Source organism: Lepisosteus oculatus, chromosome 2 (assembly GCF_040954835.1).
Source record: "Lepisosteus oculatus isolate fLepOcu1 chromosome 2, fLepOcu1.hap2, whole genome shotgun sequence".
NCBI classification, from domain to species: domain Eukaryota; kingdom Metazoa; phylum Chordata; class Actinopteri; order Semionotiformes; family Lepisosteidae; genus Lepisosteus; species Lepisosteus oculatus.
The window spans coordinates 66,242,823-66,265,827 of NC_090697.1; the positions used below are offsets into that span (position 1 = coordinate 66,242,823).

The 23,005-nt window shown below is 49.6% G+C and overlaps 2 protein-coding genes across 7 annotated transcripts; one reads left to right on the forward strand and one right to left on the reverse strand.

The window, feature by feature from the left end:
* Positions 1-59: 59 nt before the first annotated feature.
* wdr45 (WD repeat domain 45) lies at positions 60-6,808 on the reverse strand. Of its 2 annotated transcripts, XM_015343374.2 has the most exons (12): positions 5,857-6,808; positions 5,103-5,419; positions 4,942-5,013; positions 4,766-4,840; positions 4,487-4,591; positions 3,921-4,026; positions 3,476-3,570; positions 2,852-2,931; positions 2,554-2,762; positions 1,685-1,786; positions 1,358-1,503; positions 60-864 (listed from the first exon to the last, which is right to left on the reverse strand). In XM_015343374.2, the coding sequence occupies exons 3-12, from the start codon at positions 4,988-4,990 to the stop codon at positions 755-757; spliced, it is 1,077 nt and encodes a 358-aa protein (XP_015198860.1). In that variant the 5' UTR covers positions 4,991-5,013; positions 5,103-5,419; positions 5,857-6,808; the 3' UTR covers positions 60-754. The 2 variants fall into 2 exon arrangements, with proteins under 2 accessions (XP_015198860.1, XP_006625648.1); XM_006625585.3 differs by lacking the exon at positions 5,103-5,419.
* A 760-nt stretch (positions 6,809-7,568) lies between these two features.
* Positions 7,569-22,716, forward strand: LOC102697276 (dynamin-1-like protein). Of its 5 annotated transcripts, XM_015343082.2 has the most exons (19): positions 7,571-7,838; positions 8,020-8,227; positions 9,690-9,822; positions 10,029-10,170; positions 10,839-10,877; positions 11,104-11,150; positions 11,297-11,368; positions 12,269-12,355; positions 12,767-12,929; positions 13,941-14,061; positions 14,902-15,240; positions 15,786-15,906; positions 17,010-17,165; positions 18,266-18,355; positions 18,774-18,872; positions 19,475-19,600; positions 19,985-20,094; positions 20,420-20,579; positions 20,969-22,716. In XM_015343082.2, the coding sequence occupies exons 3-19, from the start codon at positions 9,721-9,723 to the stop codon at positions 21,023-21,025; spliced, it is 2,031 nt and encodes a 676-aa protein (XP_015198568.1). In that variant the 5' UTR covers positions 7,571-7,838; positions 8,020-8,227; positions 9,690-9,720; the 3' UTR covers positions 21,026-22,716. The 5 variants fall into 5 exon arrangements, with proteins under 5 accessions (XP_015198582.1, XP_015198568.1, XP_015198563.1 ...); XM_015343077.2 differs by lacking the exon at positions 8,020-8,227; XM_006625584.3 differs by lacking the exons at positions 8,020-8,227; positions 10,839-10,877.
* The last annotated feature ends 289 nt before the right edge of the window (positions 22,717-23,005 follow it).

Below are 23,005 nucleotides of genomic sequence, written 5' to 3' on the forward strand. Positions count from 1 at the left end.
AATCCCAAACTGGAAGAAGTGTTTAGAAAATGGATGGAGGGATGAATGGACACAAGAAATTCTTAGTAAACAAAGCACAACTTTATTTATTCACTTATCTTCTCAAAAGACCACTGATGACAGGACACCAGTTAGAAAACCATCAGAATAAACAGCAGGGAGGCTGGTGAGGGACATCAGGAGACTCAGTGCACAGTCTGTACTGCCCTCAGAGAAACAGCGTCGTACAGTACACTGCTCTCTGCTAGACTCCCAGCAGGCAGGCAGGCAGGCAGCCTGGCGCATCACAGAGCAGGACTCACAACCTGCTGTCCTGACACAGGGAGCGGCAGGGGAAGATTCTGGAGCTCAGCTCTGCTCAGACTGGGGCCAGTGTCCCATGGAGATACAGTATAGGAGTGAGAACCGTGGAAATTCAAAATTAACACTACTGGCACACCGTGCAGAGACAGGGATACTTGAACAGTGAGTTCTGAGAAAGGAGCAAGTAGCATACAACAGCAGCAGGGCCTGTATGAGATGCTGAATCCTGACGGCACTGCTCTCTCTGAAGCACAAGGGCAGAGACATCCCAGAACCAGACCCTGAATACTAACTGCATCTGGCCCAGCCTCAGGTCCAGAGGTCACTACAGGGCTCGTCATGGGTAGAAGTGGAGCTACCCCCTCACTAACGCGTCTACTGTCTCCCCTCTTTCTGCTCCAGCCCATCCCACAGTTCCTGCCTTTGTCACTTCCTCTCCCGCCCTCTGCTTCTAGAAGTCGTCATCGTCGCAGATGTCCAGGTAGACATCGAAGGCCTCGCGGTTGCAGTTCCCGTCCGGCGTGAAGACGTACTTGTGGAACGTGCCGTCCACACAGATCGCTGAGACGAAGGGGGCGGAGGGAGAGGGAAAGAAGGGGGTTAATTCAGATGGGCTAGATGGTGCAGTACACACAGCGCAGGGCTTTATGATAACTGTAAACAGTCACTCATGGTTAGTATAACACAGTACTGCAACTGTAGCATTATCACGGTGCAGTCTGATCTTATCAGATCACTGAAGCTATGCAAGGCCAGTCCTGGTCAGTACAAGGATGGGAGGCCTTTACACACAATGAGGTTGAAGCTGTAAATGGTGTTTTTTAATGGTGTCTTCCCTCTGGACCAGATTTTTCAAAGGGTATATGATGACAAATGTAGGAGGAAGTGCCATCCATCAAAGGAGCTGTTAAACTGATAATAATTTATTATTTACTGTGATGTCAGTATTGGATTAAGCACTACTGTTGTATCATACTACACTAATTATCTTTTTCATTGCATTCATCTCCGTAGCGCTGCTGTACTGCAATGCATTGCAGTGTCTGGTGCATACCGATAACAGAGTTGACGTTTTTGGAGGTATTCTTCCCAAAGGCACAGATACAGGCACACTCTGCTGGGACAGTGAAGCTCGCCAGGGACCACTGACTGTCCACATACTGCCCGATCACAGGGCCCACCTTCCCCACACGAGCCAGGCTGAGGCACGGACACAGGGAGAAGAGAGAGTGAGGTTAGTGCTATCAGACAGTGTACCTCAAATGTTGGGAGCCATGTCTTACAAACTGTGACAATTAAGTACATGCAAAAAACCCCAACACAAACAGAAACGGAAACAGGCTGGCAGAAACTGCACAAGGACAGACAGGTAGAGTCTTACGCAGAGCGGCGGTTCAGTTTGGTATCTTTCAGAGCGAAGATGTGAACTGTCCCCTTGTCACTGGAGGCGCACAGGAAGGAGGAGTCGTGGCTGAAATTGATACTGAGACACAGGAGACAGTAAGAAACACCAACTGCATATCCACACACCCACCACAATGTTCTTCACCTCCCTCTTCCCTCAGCACCAGTGTGTGCCCCCCTTCCTCTCTCACTCCCACCCGTGTGTGCCAGTCCCCCTCTCTTCTTCAGCACCAGTGTGTGCCCCTCTACCTCTCCCTCAGTGCCAGTGTGCCCCTCTCCCCCAGTGCTAATGTGTGCCAGTCCCCCTCTCTTCCTCAGCACCAGTGTGTGCCCCTCTACCTCTCCCTCAGTGCCAGTGTGCCCCTCTCCCCCAGTGCTAATGTGTGCCAGTCCCCCTCTCTTCCTCAGCACCAGTGTGTGCCCCTCTACCTCTCCCTCAATGCCAGTGTGCCCCTCTCCCCCCGTGCTAATGTGTGCCAGTCTCCCTCTCTTCCTCAGCACCAGTGTGTGCCCCTCTACCTCTCCCTCAGTGCCAGTGTGCCCCTCTCCCCCGTGCTAATGTGTGCCAGTCTCCCTCTCTTCCTCAGCACCAGTGTGTGCCCCTCTACCTCTCCCCCAGTGCTAATGTGTGCCAGTCTCCCTCTCTTCCTCAGCACCAGTGTGTGCCCCTCTACCTCTCCCTCAGTGCCAGTGTGCCCCTCTCCCCCGTGCTATTGTGTGCCAGTCCCCCTCTCTTCCTCAGCACCAGTGTTTGCCCATCTCCCACTCTTCCTCAGTGCCACTGTGTGCCCATCTCCCAGTTCCTGCGTTTCCCGGTACCAGTATGTCTCTCTTCCTCAGCCTCACCAGTACAGCGTGGCGGGGTCAGTGCCCCTGCGCAGCTCCACCAGTTTATCACGCGTCTGCGTGTCGAAGAGGCGGATCAGGGTACCCTTGCGTGAGGCAGAGGCGGCCACACTGCCCTGCTGGTTCAGCGCCACGCAGGCAATCTCGCTCTGATGGGCGTTGATGGTGAAGGGGGCCGAGGACGTGCCGGGTTTCGTGTTGGACAGGTCCTGCAGTCGATATGTGTAGCAGACAGTGAGCTGACAATACTAACTCAATACAAGAGACCTCTTTGTCAATACGGACTCTTCTGTCTCACCACGAGCTGCAGGCTGCCACACTTGTGTCCTGGAAAAACCAGCAACTGCTTCTCCAGGCTGGGGCAGAGGTCACACAAGCCTGCACGAGAGAGGAAAAGGAAAAGAGATGGAGATTTAGTACTAGAGATGCAGCCATAATCTGAGCCTGTGCAAGAGAGGCAGTGTGGCTGATATATAGTAGAGTAGAGTAGTTTATTGACATATGTACACGTACACTGGAATTCTTAATCATGCTGATCTCTTGGGACATACACAGTACAACAGACAACACAACACAGTGTAGACAACAAGAACAATACATATATTGTGGAAAAATAAATATGTAGAAGTGAGACAGAGAAATAAAGGGTAGACTATGTAAAATGTGCAGAGTGCAGATGTGCATTGAGTCTAAGGCCCTACAGTTAGCTGTTGAGCAGGTGCACTGCAGTGGGATGGAAGCTGTTCTGGAAATTACAATAAACTGGTGCTAAATCTGAGTAAGAGATACTTGGAGGGACTACAGACCTAGTAACTTATTCACTGGACCATACATGAAATTAACACTGCACTGAGTCTAAGAGAGAGGGCTGGATCAGTGCCCTGTGAATGTGGGCACGTGGAATCCCATCTTTCCAAGGTACCTTTGGGGTTGTCCCTGGTGTCAAACTCAAACAGCTTGGTGGGGTTGTCAGGGAAACTGTAGACATAAATCCTGTTCTTCAGGACAATGATGATCCTGCAGAGAGAGTGAAGGGGAGGGAAGAATTTTGGGAAGAGTAAAAAACAGTAAGATCAGATAGAAGGGGTTTGGAGGTGTGTGTGTGAGGGGGGGGGTTAATAGTGCAAGACCAACATCAATATGTACAGCATAAAAGTAATCAGCCCAACCTGGAGACAGTTGGGTCAGTCTAAGCAGACAGTATGTTAAGTCACAGGGACAGTAAGGCCTGTCTGTGAGAAATTAGTTCAATCGGGGCAGTCAATTCGGCCTAGAGACAGCTCAGTCCACAGGCATTCAGTTCAGTCTGGGGATAACCAGTTCAATCCCTGGGGACAGTACGTTCACCACTGGGGGGCAGTACTCACTTATCGTGCCTCATGAGGACTGCTAGTACTGGTTTGGTAAAAGTAAACTCCAACACCAGCTTCTCCTTTGAGTCCCGAGTCTCCCGTGCATCATCCCAAATCAGCACTGCGGACAAAGACACAGGCACAGTCAGTAGCTAGGGCACACAGTCACCCACACACAATCGTAAAGACACTGGGGCACACACACACAGGGATATTCAGACACACAATCATACAGGCTCTGAGGCACACACACAGGAACAGTCAGATAGACACATACAACCGTACAGGCACTGGGGCACACACACAGGGACAGTCAGACAGACTACACACAATCGTACAGGCACTGGGGCACACACACACAGGAACAGTCAGATAGACACACACAATCGTACAGGCACTGGGGCGCACACACACAATCATACAGGCACTGGGGCGCGCGCGCGCGCACACACACACACACACACACACACACAGGGACAGTCGGTCAGACTACACACAAGCGTACAGGCACTGGGGCACACACACACAATCGTACAAGCACTGGGGCACACACACAAGGACGGTCAGTCAGATAGACGTACCGGAGATCTCTGAGAATTTCGGGTTGCTGCCTCCTCCCACGATGGCCAGCAGATTGGAGCGATGGAGCATCGAGCACAAAGCCACACTTCCCACCTGCTCGTGATCTGAAACACCACGTGACAACGGCACAGTCACTCCACAACGTAGACAGCACCACCGCGTCTTCGCAACACCATCGACTGATGTGACAGCGTCCTTCTAAAAGGGCCCGAAGACCAGTCAGGGCCACACTCACAGAGCTTCAACGCGACAGACTCGATCACGCAGAGATCTCTCACCCAGGTGCCCTTTCTCCATCAGCGGCTCCACATTGAAGATCCTCACCCCAGTCTCCATGGCACAGCAGAAACAGCCTGGGGGCACACAGCGGGGTCAGAAAAGGGCACAGCAAATCATTTTGTGTTACAGAACAGCACAAAACAGAAGAGAGATACAGAGGAAGGCGAATTCTCACTCTGGTCCTGGTTGAACTGAAGACTGTTGACTCCCCTTTGCTGAGCCATGTCTGTCTGTGGATTCCTACTCCCTGGAAAAGAGCACATAGGTGTAGCCAGTTGGTAAGGAATGACCAGACAAACTACCCTGTCAGTGACAGAACAGCCCTATATTAAATACCTTTCTTGATGATGATGTAGGCTGTTGTGAGATGACCCAGAGCTGAGATGAGTTGGTTTCAATATCACAGTCCACTCAGAACTCACTCGATATGCAGCCATGGCACAATGCTGTATAGGCCAAACTGAACACCAGTGTGAGTCTGTCTACAAGGTATGAGCCTACAAACAGGGATGCCCAGTCCTGGTCCTGGACGAACATTTTGCTGCTTTTAACAAGCTAAATCATCTGGGTACTGGATTGACTGGACTAGTGTAGGTTTCTGCTGGATCTTGAGGTGTTGAAGATGGGCAGGACACCCCTGGTCTATGGTAATTCTGAACAAGAAGAAAATGTCGCGATGTGAAAATGAAAACAAAACGGTGGCTAACGTGCGCTAGGAACAAGCTGCCTAGCCGCGCTGCTGAATCTGACTCTCATGGATCCTTCAACTCACGGGCCCATCAGCTTTTCAGCAATCTGCTCTTGTTATGCTGAGCTGTGAATCTGGATCCACCTGTATTATCCTAATCAGTTTCACGCTGGTCACAGGGCCACAGACACATTATCACGATTTTTGTATCCGTTTGTATGGTTTACTTTAAAGACTAGTGTCGAGCACCTGAAAGACTACTGTTGTACTAAACAAAAGCAATAACACGTTAGCTCAGTCTGAAGCACAACAAAAATCTCTAATTCCAGCAACTCACGGGAAACCGCAGTTATCCAGTGACATTCACAGACACACGTTTCACAGTCCAGATCCAGCACTTACCATTAACAGAGACAGGGGAATCACACCGCAGATGTTACAGCAGTGAACGACACTGACGATCCCGACTATTTTTCAGACCTCCACTCGGATTGACACTGCTGTTGTTGTTATTATTGCAGGAGGGTCAAACATCTAATCTACTTCCGGGTCACACGGAAGTATCGCAATGGGAAGTAACTGAGTCCCACGTTCCACCATACTGGCTCAAATGGCCTAGCTCCGTTCAGGTGCAACCGAAATGACACCAAATTCAGAAAAAAATATTTTTTGATAAGGCATCATTTGACTGAGGAGAAACAACACTAGCAATGCCCGTGTAACCAAGACAAACCCCGTCACGGAATAAACGCGGCGAACGTCGAACGCGTTTCAGAGAAAAGGAATATTTTCCTTCTAGCGGTACATGACTGAATTGCAGCAGTATCTCTCGAATGCCAGCCAGGAAGAATTTGAGTCTAGGTGGCAAACTGGCTTTTTGTGAACACGATACGGAAATAAAAAATAATCGATATGTTGTTGAAGTTGTTTATAGTTAGGTAATTGATCTCTTATGAGATGAGTTATACTCTCCAGAAACAACAAAAAAAAAACAGTGATGGTCACATTTAAGTTGAGGAAATCTTTCGTGTTACCGGCGTCACAGTGAAAACTCAACCACATTTCAACAGATGCCTAGACACAGCCATTTTAGATCTGATTTAAATTGACTTCTGGGTCTATCAGAAACAGCTCCCGAATACACATTGACACTTTTCTTGGGTTCTGATGAAGACAGTATCAGTGACCGATGTTCTTTAAACTAATGCTTAAAACAACCAAATCAAAAACGTTTCTGACAGAACCATTTAACTATTTTTAAAATTCCGACATTGTAAATTGCAGAGGAGAACACGCCCCGCTAAACACGCACCAGATACCGTTACGACTTTTAGCCAACCAGCGCCCGATTAACGGAAATCCAGCCAGCAATACCTGCTTCTTAAAGAGCAATGTTCTGTCTAACCAATCACCACTGGGAAGGAGGTCCTTAATATGTTTGTAAGCCTATCAGCTAAGAGAGAGGGTGGGCATTTGAAGACCTACAGGCCAATCAACGCCTTAGAGTTTGATGCGAAGTGCAGCCTCTTGGTCGCGTTCGTGCGGCGCAGGTCTGCGCAGAGACACAATCGCTAGGGTGGTGCGCGGATCAAAACCGATCTATTTTTTCCTTAAAATCGACTGTAAGGACAATGTCAACATTACAGCTTCTTTGCTGAATACAACACGGTTGTAATTTATAGTGTAACAGGGATATCTCACTAGTCCTAATCATTTTTAGGAACAAGTAATAGTTTTATACCATGCTGAAAAGAGAAGAAAGAAAACACAACGTTTCGGCGGTGGAGCCTTCTTCCCCGAAACGTTGCGTTTTCTTTCTTCTCTTTTCAGCATGGAATAAACCTATTGTACCTTTGCAGCCTACGCATGCTGACGCAGCTACCCACCTGACCTAATCATTTTTATATAGTATACCAAATCGTCAATTCATTATGTTTTACATTTCTCTTCTCACATTTTTCCAAGGAGATATGCCAATGTGCATACTGTAAATAATTATACTGAGTGGAAAAGGGACAAAAATTCCGGGTCGTTTCGAAAATAATGACAAAACACAACAGAATGAATTTCAAGGAACGCGATTTCAGGAGCTTCCGGTTGCAGCCGGCTGCGCGGCTGCTCTGCGAGCCTGTGACGTCACACAGCCCGCAGGCCAGGGCAGCTGTCCTGCGCGACGGCTAGAGCGCAGCCGGGGTGCCTCCTGATAGATCTGTGCGTGATGGAGAGACAGACGGGGTACCGCGGGGGTTCGGTTCAGTCGTCTCCTTAACCCCGAGGTTTAATGGTCGGCGATGGCGGATATGCAAGGCAGGCTCCGGGTTTAAAACCGAAGAATCTTCCCCCCTCCCCCCGCGATAACCGAGTGAGGAATCTTATCTGTTCTGGTGAGGAAGTGGATTCATTCTTATACACATTTTTAAACTCAGCTGTTCTGCTGTTACATCCCGCTCTCCCTTCAGGTCCGACCATGCCAGAAAAGAAACGATTTTGCTTCCTCCGGCCGAGTTCACGCTTAGTTCTCATTAAAATATTTACGTGCGTTTCCTTTCCTTTACTTTCCGTCAGATTCCAGCGGGCTCGCTGCCGGACTGTCGGCTCTGGGCTTGGCGTGGCCGTGGATCTTGCGTGGTTGTTGTTGCTGATGGTTTGACAGGCGAATGCTGTGACGTCGGTAGAGCTCCCCTCGGGGCTCCGCCGCGATTTTCTATTGATGAAGAAAATGCAGCTCAGACAAGACAGTGGATTTCGTGTGCTGAAATCCACTGTGGAAAAGGTGTGTGGGTGTGCGTGCGTGACCTTGTTTCTGGCAACATGTGTACCAAGTTTACAACTGCACCAGTGAAATCAGGGTGAAGGATGGAGAGGCATAATGAACGACGTTAACTCTGACGGAGAACCACAGCAAAGCCCAGAGAACGCACGGTGCAAGCACAGGTTCATAATGGATACGCGAAAGTACAGGGAAAGAAGTGTGAGCGAATTCTTGGAGATGACCGGTGATACCGGCTGCGCGACTTTCTGCTCCTGGCATAATCCCTGGGGCGCCGTGTTGTTGCGAGAGAAGCAGTTGTCACCGCGGGAGCAGGAGCGCTGGTTTGCCGGAAGGGAGGATTTTATTCCCGGCGGTGGCGAAGACGCAGGTGTAGCGCGCTGCGAGCGGATGCAAGGCGTGATCTTTTCCTACCGGGATCGCTCCGTGTCCGTGGTTTTGTTCCGCAAAGCCCAGGACTGGGGGAGCAGTACCGGTGAAGGGGGAATTTACCGGGCTCTCCCTGTGTCCTGAGATCACTGATACTAACATGCGTTTCAGCCGTTACTCTCCGCTTTCCTAGTACCGGGAGGGGACACTGTTGTTTATGTGTCTGTCCTGGTGACTGAAGGCACGGGTGTCGGCAGCAGGGGTGTCAAACTTTATTCCTGCAAGAACTGCTGTTTTCTGCGTTTTCGTCCGATCCGCGGAGTCGGTTAAGCAGTTAACGTGATTATTCTCTTAATTAGACATATAATGGATTTTTTTTCTCAAGGTCGTTTCCAGTTGATTTCTGAAAAAAGGCCTTGGAGAGATGTGTGAGCAATTATGCTGTTTATTAGATATGTAGACCAGCTGTGTAGCTGGGAGTTCAAGTGGAAGACACGGGCCCTCAGGGGCTAAGTCTCACACCCCTGGGCTACAGTGAATACCTTGTTCACACTCTCCCCCACTGTACTGGTGGATGGGTTTCCTTGCGGATGAGCTATAATGGAGCTCTCAGGGTGCTTTGGCCAACTTTTTATCTGCACTCATGCTCCACACATGGCCTTAGAAAATGTTTCTAGAAGAAGAAATTCGCCTCAATCACAGACTCGAGGTTATGAAGTTTTACCTTGGAGGGTCGGGTTTTGGGAGACAAAGACGAAGCTCAGATTTGGGATCGCCCTGCACCAGAAAGGTTTGTAATAGAGCTTGAAATCTCTTCTGTTTTGGAGTAGTGGATCTTTTAAAACTTCGTTGGCCTGCCTCAAATCTTCAGGCATTTCTGTCGCGTCATGTCCCTTTATAAACCTTTCCAGGGTGATGGAGGCTCACTGAAATAGTGAGGCTCACTCTCTAGATACAAGACGTTGTGCGTCTGTCTAAAGTTTCGATTCAGGGCCGTCAGTCTGCCCTGGGTACAGTGCAATGTGTGTGTATTGAGTGTACCCTGATGCTTTAGGTGTTGTACAGTACAGCTCACGTATTGGGACTCTCTGTATAGGAACGGTGCAGCACAGTGTGCGTGCTGAACAATGGAGGCTCTGATCCCCTTCATCAACCGGCTGCAGGAAGTCTTCCTCACGGTCGGCGCAGAAGTCATCCAGCTCCCACAGATCGTAGTGGTGGGGTCACAGGTCAGTCATGGGTTCAAGGGTCAAAGGTCGACCCAGTGGAGCCCACAAATGAAATAGGCAATTATGCTGGTAATTTTTCAAGTTCCCATAATCAGTCATCGGATAACGTATCGTTTACTGTGTAAGTCTTCGTGTGTGCTCATCAATCCGTGTGTGTGTTTGATGTGTGTGCGCGGATGATTGACACTCTTCTCCTCCAATGACAGAGCAGTGGCAAGAGCTCCGTGCTGGAAAGCATAGTGGGGCGGGACTTCCTGCCCCGGGGGTCAGGGATCGTGACCCGGAGACCTTTGGTGTTGCAGCTGGTGAATGTCGCGCCGCCTGAGGAACGCAGACGGACCGGAAATGGTAACTACTGTTCGCTGATATCCTCACAGTACTATACACTGTAGTATATGTTCTAATATAGTGTAGTATGTGAGGGGTGTGTCCAGTGTGGAGGCGGAGTCCTGGACGAAGGGCGACGATTGCCTGACGAGTCACAGCCTTGGCCTAATGAAGAACAGCTGGGCAGGCAATATATAACCACACTGGACACCCCTCCGACAGGAGCAGGGCTCCAACCCGGAAGGGGAGCTGCACCACACCAGCAGTGCCGGAGGGGCTTCACATACATTTTTGTACGTTTCCTTTTTGTTTTGTTTTCTTTCGGTTCTCGCTAACCTCACATCGGTGCCTCCGCCCCCTCACAGGGGGTGTTGCCAAGTTACTGGTGCTCGCCGCGCCTCCTACAGTACATACAGTACACTGCCTGTTTGAGCTTTTACACGTTCAGAAACAGGAAGTGAATTTTGCAGCAGGTCTGAAAATACCTCTTTACTGTATTCTTAACATTGCGGATCCAATGTAATGTGTGCTGCAGGTATACCCTGAGGCCAGACGCTGAGCTAACACAGCTTGTAAGCAACAGCTTAATCACTGCTGTGATTTTCTTTCTGATTTTTTACTCTTATTATGTTCTCTCATTCATAACCACTCTCTCTATCTCTCTCTCTCTGTTCACTGCTCATCCTCAGGAGACAAGACAAAGTCAGACTCAAAGACCAGCTACCCAGGTCTCTCTGTCTTGTCTATCTGCATGGACAGCTCCTGCCCCTCAGTTTCCCCCACTCTCTGCATGGGTCTAGGGTGTTTGGCTGTTCTTCAGCTTTTGCCTGACTCTCTCACTGTGCTGTGTGCCTGCCTCCCTCTCACTGTGGGCTGCAAACAGTCTCTCAGAGTTTGAATGTCTTTCTCCTGCTTTCATTCACTTTCTCTGTCATTTCTCCCTCTCTCTCGAAGGCATCAAGGCTGAAGAGTGGGGAACATTCCTTCACTGTAAAAACAAGGTACTGACTAAGCCATAACTGCAGTCGGCTCTGCGGAGCGCTGGAAGACCCTTGTACTAGAGCAGCGATAGCTGTGAACACTCAGGCCGATCGATCAGACTGTCCTGCCTGTGAAGTAATCCACTCTGACCCCCTGTCTTCCTCAGATTTTTACAGATTTTGTGGAAATTCGCCAGGAGATTCAAAGTGAAACTGACCGCAGTACTGGAGCTAACAAGGTGAGCGCTGCCGCGAAGCATGATGGGAACCCAGTCACTTTGAGCTGATGGGATGTCTCTCACCTTAGCACAGTGGGGGTGAGAGAGGGAGAGGGGGTGATGAAGGAGAATGGACACACACTAAAACAACACAAACCATGGTTTTGCTAGGCCCTAAAAAGGCAACATATACTGACTGGGCACCCGATCAGGGAGAGAAACAACAAGGAGAAATAGACCCTAATGAGTTACAGACAGGGACGAGAGCCTGGCCATAGAAACTGGACACAGGCAGACCTGGATACCCAGAGAGGACAGGCTCAGTGACCACAGCCTGGTCATAGGAACTGGACACAGGCAGACCTGGACACCCAGAGAGGAAAGGCTGCATACCTACTGGCAATAGTGACAGAGATGCACTTCTTGCTGGACTGCAAGAAATACTCAGATGGATATTCTTCCCCAAAATAACAAATCAAAACCAAGAATTCACACAAGTGTCAGAATCAGAATAGCCCCCAATCCTTCAGGGGGAGGGGGAGGAAACTCGGTAGAGCCCAAACCTAGGAGAACATGTGATCTCCTGTTACTACCCGGGGAACAAGGATGGAGCCTGCCTCTAAAACAATAATTATATGTTATTTTAAATGTCTATAAATATTTGACTAATTGCTATTGCTTTGGCAGTGAAGTTCTTTCAGTCTCTCTCCCTTCCCTTGCATGCACAGTGTGTTATTGTGGTGCTGCAGTGCTCACTCACTCAGTGTGTTTATTAACCTCTCTCTCTGTCACAGTGCCGTGCAGTGTTACTGTACTCCAGGGGTCAGCTAGTGTGCGTATTGTACCCTGAATCAGAGCAAATTCAATCTAGCGTTCAGTCTGCCAGGCTGAGGTGTTAACCCCACCATTTCCCTCTCACAGGGTATCAGTCCTGAGCCCATTCACTTGAAGATTTTCTCTCCTCACGTTCTCAACCTCACGCTGGTCGACCTGCCGGGAATCACCAAGGTAACCAGAGTGACAGAGCTGGGGTGTGTGTGCTGTGGCTGGTTAGATGGGAATGCTGTCAGCTTCTGTGTCTCATGGTGGTGATGGAGGAGATGGGGGGTTATGGAGGGTGATGGGGATGATGGGGGTGACGGTGATGGCGAAGAGGATGATGAGATGATGACAATGATTATAATGGTAGTAATGATGAAGGTGATCAAGATGGTGGTCATAATGAGGGTGATGATTGCGATGGCCTTGATGATGAAGGTGACAGTGATGATAGTGATACATTGCAGCCAATTGGCTGACATCTGTTACCGTTTCTTAACAGCTGCGGTTGTAGTAGTAACAATGCACAAAAGTGGATTAACTGGCAGTGGTCCAAGACTAACGCGTTGTTATTATTTTCCTGGGGACCTGTGTTCCCAGGTGCCCGTGGGGGACCAGCCAGATGACATCGAGCAGCAGGTGCGGGAGATGATCCTGAGCTACATCTCCAACCCCAACTCGCTGATCCTGTCCGTCACGGCCGCCAACACTGACCTCGCCACCTCCGAGGCCCTCAAACTGGCGCGAGAGGTCGACCCCGAGGGTGAGACCAGCTGTCCTCTCGCCCTGCCTGCCAAAGTCGCCTTTCTGGGACCTTGAAATGCAGCCAGCCTTCTTTTCGGTGTTATCCGGTTTGATTTCGGAAGCCAGAAATTGTACTGCCTGAGGTCGGGTGTGGCTGCAGGCCTGGACACAGCCCTGTTTGAGACACTGCGAGTCCAGGCCTCCAGCTGAGGGGATGGGCTGTCGTAAGACGCTGGGCAGATCCTTACATCACTGCTGAAGAGGGTGTCACACTGCTCTCATTTTTTTCAGTGAAAGTACTGCTTCAGTGTTAATACTACTACTACTAATAATAATTGCTTACACTTATATAGCACTTTTCTGGACACTCCACTCAAAGCGCTTTACAGGTAATGGGGACTCCTCTCCACCACCACCAGTGTGCAGCCCCACCTGGATGATGCACCAGTCTGCTCACCACACACCAGCTATCAGGAGAACCGAGTGATGAAGGCAGTTCAGGGATGGGGATTATTAAGAGGCCATGATTGGTAAAGGCCAATGGGAAATTTGGCCAGGATGCCGGGGTTACAACCCTAGTCTTTTCGAGAAACACCCTGGGATTTTTAATGACGATGAAGAGTCAGGACCTTGGTTTTACGTCTCACCCGAAGGACGGTGCCTTTTTACAGTATAGTGTCCCCGTCACTATACTGGGGCATTAGGACCCACGCAGACTGCAGGGTGGGTGCCCCCTACTGGCCCCACTAACACCTCCTCCAGCAGCAACCTTAGCTTTCCCAGCAGGTCTCCCATCCAGGTACTGACCAGGCTCACACCTGTTGATTTTCAGTGGGCTGCCAGTTGTGAGTTGCAGGGTGATATGGCTGCTGGCTATCTTTTTTTACATAAGCAGTCCAGCTCACATCCACAATAATCCTTCCATTAGGTTGCAATCAGTGAAAGGTTTATGAATCCTTGACATGTTTTGGCTTTGTTGGTGTTGTGTGCTTGTGTTGATCTGTGCCTGCGAACCCCCTCTCTGCGTCAGGACGTCGGACACTGGCTGTGGTCACCAAGCTGGACCTGATGGACGCTGGCACAGACGCCATGGATGTGCTGATGGGAAGAGTCATCCCTGTCAAACTGGGCATCATAGGGGTCGTCAACAGGTCAGCAAGGTCAAGGGTTGAGCTCTGCATAGAGCTTCTTCTTCGAAGAACCAGCTTCTTTGATTCAATCTCTGACTCACAAAGAGATATTATAGCAGGTAGAATATTCACAGAAGTATTGTACCAGGCTTATGCAGTGTGCAGAACAAAGCACACACAGCACAGAGTGCAGACACTCTGTTGCAGGCATTTTGGAATTTATCCCTGCAATTTCTTTTAAAGAAAAAAATAAACCTAAAAAACAATAATTCTGGATGAAACACACGGCAGTAAAATGCATCATGTTTTTGTTTTCTGGGTAAGCGCTCAGCTCAGGAGAGCAAGTGGAGAGAGAGTAAAGCCAACGAGCTCTGAAATTGCCCCACTGGGGATGGATAAAGTGTTTTGAATCAAATTGAATCATTCTGTTTTTGCTTTCTAGCCCAGTGTCTGGACACCAGCAATGCCCTCATGTATCAGTCATGCAGTAGATCAAACAGCGCTCTATGGGGAGCACATTTCTCTTAGAACCATGTGATAATGGCCTATCTGAGTGTTATTTCTTAGGGCTTGCCACTTCTCCAGGACCCTGGTGTCATAAGACATATGAGTTGTGGCATCTTGGGGTGCTGGTCAATTAGCTTAGTTAACTCTGAGAATCCTGCAGCTATCAGTTATTGTGTGGCCCACTGGGAAATGGAGTTCTAGCCCCTCCTTGGACTACAGAAATGAAAGGGAAAGGGAAGGAAAAGTTACTGGGGGGGATAATGTCATTATCGTCAGACCGGCCCGTTATACCCAGTGTGGGCAGTGTGCTGCAGAGGCTGATCGTGTTGACCGATTGACGCCCCTCCTCCCCAGGAGTCAGCACGACATCAACACCCAGAAGAGCCTGGCTCAGGCCCTCCAGGACGAGCAGGACTTCCTCAAGCGGCACTACCCCTCCCTGGCCTCCCGAAGCGGTGCGCGGTACCTGGCCCGCACGCTCAACCGCCTGCTCATGCACCACATCCGCGACTGCCTGCCCGAGCTGAAGACGCGTGTGACGGTGCTCAGTGCGCAGTACCAGGGGCTGCTGAGCAGCTACGGCCAGCCCGTCGAAGACCACAGCGCCACCCTGCTGCAGATCGTCACCAAGTTCGCCAGCGAGTACTGCAACACCATCGAGGGCACAGCGCGGCACATCACCACCTCTGAGCTGTGAGTCGCTGATGCGCTCGCACTGTGGCGCTGCTTTGATGCATACCCGCCTGGTTCAAGGCTTGGCTATCTAGTATGGCCCCTGCGCAAGGATGACATGCAAATTCGTGACACACATGGGATGGCTCCTTTGCCCCGCCCACATTGGTCATGTGACACATTGCAGGCTCCCCATTGGCTAACAGGAGGGTTGCGCCACTTTACACCCCGACTTCACTGCAGGCGCCCTGCATGTCTCGGGGGGGGGTCACTGATTGTCGGTAGGCTGAGTGGACACACTCTCACTCCAGTGGCACCAGCTGTGCCCCTCAAGCAGATAGTGGGTTTTTACCCAGAGTGCAATCTGCGCTCCAAGCACGTGCCTCTACAGATTGAGCCAAACACAGGCCTAGTAGTGCCGTAACACCCAGACGGACTGCCTCGCGCAGAGTGAGGAAGTCAGACAAGCAGAGACGTATGCATGCTACTACCCACAAATGCACCCTGGGACTCATTCCCCTCTCCCTTTATAAGTCTTTTTCTTTCACTCTTGATCTGTCTCTCAGCTGTGGAGGAGCCAGGATCTGCTACATTTTCCATGAGACGTTTGGCCGAACGCTCAAGTCCATCGACCCGCTGAGCGGCCTGACCACTCTGGACATCCTGACCGCCATCCGCAATGCCACGGTAATGCTCAGTGCCACAGCAGCCCTGCAAACCTGGGATACGTCTATGCCAGCCGCCCACAGCAGTCTGTGTGCCCATATGGGTTCTGTGCCATGGACCAAGCCAGATCCGGGCTTTGTAGGCAATTCTGTAGAATATTCCATTATTTTTCTAATTGTTTTCTACATATGTGTCTCAACAATACTTTTAGGTTCATACCATTACTAGTACTGTTCTGTACAGTACCACACGTTTAGAATTAAAAAGGGTTTAGCCTTGACTCATTTAATTATGCAATCTTTAAATAACAACCAAATCTGTTTTTTATCATAGGGGAATTGTTGTCTCAGAATTCCATGCCCACCCTTGCTTATTTCATTTTTGGGTGTCTTTGTTGTCCACGTTCTAAGATGATGGTTAATACTGTGGGTAATAAATCTGCAGTATGTGACTGTAGATTGAGGCTGTGATGTATAGTGTGACATTTTCAGGGGTTGCTGAGTCACAACCAACCGGGACGCCAACCTTGTACTTCCTGAGAAAAGCCAGTAAAGAATTTTGGCCTCAAGTCGTTCACAAAACAGTGTCCGAAAAACACCCTCAAGTTCCCACATTTAGGAAGAATAATATTTGCCACACCCTTTTAAAGCCATCAAGCAGGCAGCACATCCCTCACAGCTGAGACTGTTTAGATGGGAAATGAGCAGGCCATTTCCCCCAAGGCATCTTGGGATGTGTAGTTTCCACCTCCCCTGCGCAGAGGAAACTACCAATTTTTAAAGAGGCAGGGTCAAAGAGGGTAATGGCCTCTCAAAATTCTAGGCCCAAAGTACACTCCCTCTATGACCCTGCCCCACATTTTGTCACAACTGGCTCAGTTTGGCCATCTGATGTTGGCCCAGGGGTGATACACTGGCACAGTAGGTGGCACTGCAGATCTAAATCCACATGGGAGGGTGAGGAAGGACATCAAGTCTGCAGAATATGGGAGGTGTTGCCAACCGAGAGCGTAAACAGGTGATGAAGAGAAACATGCTGAGGGCCTGTTTGTAACTGCGATGACGTGCACTTTCAGCGGCCCAGGTGTGGCGTCTTGACCCCGGTGTGTGCGTGTGTGTGCGCAGGGCCCGCGGCCGGCGCTCTTCGTGCCTGAGGTGTCCTTCGAGCTGCTGGTGAAGAGGCAGATCAAGCGGCTGGAGGAGCCCAGCCTGCGCTGCGTGGAGCTGGTGCACGAGGAGCTGCAGAAGATGATCCAGCACTGCTCCTCCTACAGCACCCAGGTACCAGGGCGGGACGGGCAGCGGGCCGCCGGGACACCACACCTCCGCCTGCGGTATCTAAACCCTACCCCAGGCACAGCAGCGCACTCGGGTCCTGGAGACCCGCACACCTGCCTGTGTTGTCCCAGCTGAGCTCTCGGAGAGCGGGGTTTTGAGCAGGGAGCTGCGTCAGCAGGCGTAGGCTGCAAAGGAACAAGGAAAAAGTTCATTCCACACTGAAAGGGAAAGAAAGGAACCAAGTTTGGACGCTCATTCTCACCTGCTTTATGTCCATTTCCTCACTTCTCCCTGCTGCTTCTTACCTCTCCTTTGCCTTATTTATCTGCCACTCTTCCTCTCTCCCTCAGACCTGAGGAAGGCTCCAGAGCCGAAACGTTGTGTTTCTTTTCTCTGCCTTTCAGGGTGGAATGAACCTTCACCTGTTCCTGAGCTCTCAGATGGGTACCTGAACCCTTAATTGAATGATAAAACCCTTAAACCCCCTTAACAATCTGATGAATTTGACTTCTCTCATTGTTTCCAGCTCTTAGACATTTGGGAGGCTTGCTTATAAAGTGTTGTATTTTAGAAGCAACTTCAAATCTCCAACATGTGAGTGGATGAAACTTTTGAAACGTTTATCAGTTCATTTAAGGGTTCAGTTCCGTAACTGAGAGACTGGAGCAGAACTGGAAAGTCGCAGATGTAAAGGAGAACCTACTGTCAGTGGAGAAGTTGTAAACGAGAAGATGCCATTCTGACGTTCTTGTGTTAGTGTTCCACATAAGCCAGCGAAAAAGAAAACAAGAAAATGATACAATAAGAGCTGTGGAAGCCTATTGGCGCTACAGACCAAAAATATTTCTTGTGTTTAAACAAGTTACCTTTTGCTTTTTGAGTGCACTACAAATCTCATACATTTCAATAAACAACAAAAAGTTACAATCAGGTTCCGCACTAAACTCATTAAAAAGTGAACATGAAGCCCTTCCCAGATTGCAGCCGGAGCTGGAACTCCAGCAGGAGTGGAGAACGACGCGAACGCCAGGCAGTGGGCCGACAGTGTCTGTCCATCTGACTGACCGACTGACCGACTGACCGACTGTCTGTCTGTCTGTCAGGAGCTGCTGCGCTTCCCCAAGCTGCACGACTCCATAGCGGAGGTGGTGACCAAGCTGCTGAGGAAGAGGCTGCCGATCACCAACGAGATGGTGAGAACCATCAGCCGCTCGCCCTCTCGCCCTCGTGGAAACACCTGCGGTCAGCGCCAACACCAGTTCTTTACTGGCAGGCTTTACAGAGTCCCCCCAGAGTCACCAGGGCTGTCAGACCCACCCTTTCTCCTGGACTTCATTCCAGCCCTCTTACTGCACTAACGCACTGGTCTAACTACTCCCTTGAGTTGCGTAACGTCTCATTGATCATTTGAATAAACAATTTTGTGGGACTTGAAAGAATATTTTGTATGACCAGTTGAATCAATCATTTTTGATCATGATAAGCCAATATTGGAAACCGGAAGGCACTGATTTCCTGGAAGGCTCAACAAGAACCGAGTCTGGGTGCTCACACATTGACCAGGTAGCGTACGGTGCTCTGATCAGAATGAGTGACCTTGTACTTTTTCAGGTGCATCATCTGGTGGCAATTGAACTGGCCTACATTAACACCAAGCACCCCGACTTCATGGATGCTGCCCAAGTCTCTGCCGCTGTCAACAGTGCTCAGGTACCCCATGCACATAAGTACTCCGATATACCCTTGTACAGTTACTACAGTATTCTCCTGTACATAGTTAGATCAATTCCCCCCTTTCTGCAAAATGTTACTCCATTATCTCTCTGTACATGGGCACCCCACTACTCCCCTGCACATGGATCCCCAGTATCCCCCCATACACACGAGAGGTTTCCTGTGTTAAAGGGGACCTGCAACACTATTTTTATATTTCTGGGTTAGAAAGAATCAGCATTGATGAGTGTATTTCAAACTGCAATAAAAATGTTCATGTTGGAACATTTCTGCAGTGAAATGTCTTCTGCACAACCTGTATATGTTGGGTCATACATCACATTACATTAGTCAGTACAGTGACTAGTGAGCAGGAAGGGTCACTTCACATCACAAACCCTGGGAATTCTACTGTGAGTTTGCAACAACAAGGCTTCTTACAGTAGTTTCACAAAGTTCACGCTTTTGTGCTTAATTTGAAATGTGTAAAATCTTGTTAACCGGTCTGAGAAACTGGGACTTCAGCTCCCCTTGAACCCCATGAGCCCCTCCTGCTCCTCGCCGAGCCTTACCCCCACCCCGCTGTGTCTCCCCCTGAGGCGGAGGCGGTGCAGGACAGCGGCCGGCGCTGGAAGAGCGACAGGGCTGCCGAGGAGAAGGCAAGCGAGGAGAAGACGGCCTTCAGCAGTCCCTCCCGGGGCCCGGCGGTCAACCTCCTGGACGCGGTATGAGCCCCAGGCAGGGTCGGGGGTCAGAGGTCAGAGGTCAAGGGTCACGGGGAGGCAGAGCCGGGATTTAACCTCCGCTGCCAGGGCAGAGACTCGCAGGCAGCCCCTACTGGTGCGCTGATGAGAAAAAACTCAAACATGCTGCAGCATCTAAATATCTTTGAAAACGAGCATCGCTGCACAAAATTTCACATCCTGCTTCATAAGTGGTAATCTTATTTTAATAAGACAGTAATGCATAAGTCATCATCACATCTCATATGTGTAAGTACTCTATATCTTGATTATTGTGAAAAGGCAGGATAAGCTGCACACTGCGGCTTTGGTGACTCCTGCTGCCAGCCCAGCGCAGTTATTAACGTAGCGCCCCCTGTTTGTCAGCCAGTGCCGGTGTCTCGGAGGCTGACCCCGCGGGAGCAGCTTGATTGCGAGGTCATCCAGCAGCTCATCAAGTCCTACTTCCTCATCGTGCGCAAGAGGATTCAGGACAGGTCAGAGGTCATGGGGGCCTAGTTTCCGTGATGGAGGTGTGAGCGCAGTGTGTCTGTGTGCAATGATCGGGTGTCGTTGAATGATATCTGGGCGACAGATTCTTCTGCCTGGTTGTTGCTGTTGTATTGGGAGGCTCCTGTGTCTGATAGTGAGCTGTCGGTGTAGTGACAGAAGGGTGTCAGTGAGTAATAATTGGTTGGAGGTGTTTTATTGTGGGGTGCCAGTGTGTGATAACAACGAATCCATACATCAGGGGTGTCAGGGGGTAGCACTGAGAAGGGTGTCCTGATGTCTTTGTGAACTTTTGGGGTATCTGTGTCCTAGCGTGCCGAAGACAGTGATGCACTTCCTGGTGAACTTTGTGAAGGAGCACCTGCAGAGCGAGCTGGTGGGGCGGCTGTACCGATCCCCCCTGCTGCAGGAGCTGCTGACGGAGTCCGCTGACACAGCCCAGCAGAGGAAAGAGGCTGCCAGCATGCTGGAGGTCTGTGTGCGTCACTCTGCGTGCGGGTTTCACTGTGTGCATCACAGCCCCTGTCACTGCGTGTGTGTGTCACTCTCTGTGTGCATCGCTGCCCCTGTCACTGTGTGTGTACTGTACAGTATGTATCACTCTCAGTGTGCATCACTGCCTTTGTCACTGTGCGTGTATCACTTTCTGTGTGCATCAATGTCTCTTTTATGAAGTATGAGTATATATCACTCTCTGTGTACAGCACTGCCTCTGTCACTGTGTGTGTACTGTATGTATCACTCTCAGTGTGCATCGCTGTCTCTGTCATGACGTATGAGTATATATCACTCCCTGTGTGCATCACTCTGTCCCTGAGAGCTTCAACTAATCTGTCGTCTCTGTCTGTTTCCACACCCTAGGCGCTGCAGAAAGCCAGTAACATTATCTCAGAGACCAGAGAAACCCAGCTGTGGTAGAGTCAAGGAGCACACCTGTGGACCAGCCAGACCCCCACTGTCTCTGTGTGTGGTTGTTCTGCCAGCCTGTCGCTGTCTGTCATGTTGGTCATGTTGTGTGTGAGCCGGTGGATATGTGTGAGTGATCTTTCCCTTGCTCAGACCAGCAGACCTGTCCTACCTAGTCTCTCCCCTTTCAGAGGTGCTCTATCCAGCAAAGGTCAGGCTAGTTCTTGTCCTGTGACAGACTGATACCCCTTCTCATGTACGGTCTTTCCCAGTGTCAGCCTGATGCCTTGAGTCTGTCTGAATATATGGAAGGTTGTAAATTAGAAAAGACACTCAGCCCTTCTGGGGTGCCTGGTTGCTTGTTGTTTGAGGAATTGATTGAAGAGGCTCAGCAATCCATTTCTTGAGGAGTCCCGAGGAGTCAGCTTCTGGTACTTGGATGGTCAGTTTGTTCCAGACATCTACCACTTTCTGCTAAGCACTGCCTCTCATTCTCAGTTCTTAAGGCATCTGCACTTTAACTCCTTGGGTCCTGGGGCTCCTTCGGTAAAAGATCAGCAGTTGTGGGAGTGCTGATTTTGTTTTGCAATTCATCCTTCATTTCACAGGAGTCCTTGGAATTGATGGCTGAATCACAGCCTTGCTGCGATCTCTTATTTTCAGGACCTTTCATGCCATGTCCTGTCAAAGCCTGTCTTTAGAGCTGGAATCAATATGGCTGCTCTTCTGTGAACTCTTTCTTAAGCAGCAGTATCTTTTTAATCGCATGGTGATCAAAACCGATCACAGTAGGTCTTACTGTGCATCGAACATTTTTTTTATGTTGTACTCCTTTAGTGTGTATTTGGAGGAGCCAGTATAAGCAACTCTTGTAGTATGTATATTTGATCATGTTGGGGAGCCAGTATAAGCATGGAGAAAAACCCTGTTTGTGATATTGGTCAGCCTGTAGGCTCTGCTGAGATCCAAGCCCGCAGGGCTACCTTGTGTTTTATTGTCATTGAAGGGTAAAAGCTCATCCTCTTCCTTTGCTGTCTCACGATCAGCTGTGCGGACTGCATGAGTCACACGGCCGTATGGAGCAGATCTCCTGGCTCACGGAGAGTGTGACGTGCCAGTTCCTCCACACTGTGTCCAGGAGTGCGGAAGAGAGTGAGGACAGCAAATCTATCTTGCGTGCGTTTGTCATATTAGGATGAATATTGCGGTTCGAGTTTCACCGTTTCCCTTCATAAGCGCATAAGAAACATTAGAAACAAGAGGAAGTTGGTCAGCACATTGGAGCTGAGGATCACATCCTGCCATTCCTTGAATGAAGCCAGGGTCTCGGCTTCAACATCACAGCTGCTTGTTCCAGACCTCCGCATCTCTTTGTGTAAAGGGCCACCTCCTGTTTGCGATTTTAAGTGCACTTCCAATGTATACACAGAGTTCTGTGTATGGAAACATTCTGTGCTGTGAAGTGCCCTGACAGTTCTCCTTCACTTTACTTCTGAAACAGATTAGCCTCAGAAACTAAACATTCTGAGGTCACCCCATAATGCATAGCCCTTCAGACAAGAGCACAGTCATGTGTCGGTGTCCTCATTTGTGGTTCTGTGTGTGGGGGAATGTGAATGTTGAATGAAATTAAGTTAACTGCTTGAAGGTGCTTGTCTACTGTGATTCTACTTGGTGTAGAATAAAAGTCTTGTGATACACTTGCCTGGGATTCTTGTGCATTACTTCACTGTCTCCTGCAGTTACTCAGAGTACTTCTGCTGTTTGCAGGCTGTACTCAGACTCATATGAGTACGGTCATAATCAGGAATTTCAGAAATTGTTTTTTTCACTTTTTCACTGCTCTAAATCTTAGTTAGGTGGTTATAACCTGTACTGTTCCTGTGATCACAGCACTGGGCCCCTGTTAAATTAATACAGGGTTTTAACATACGGCTTTAAACGCATTTTTAAATAGTGCATTTCGTATTTAGCAGAGCGTCTTGGTTTTCT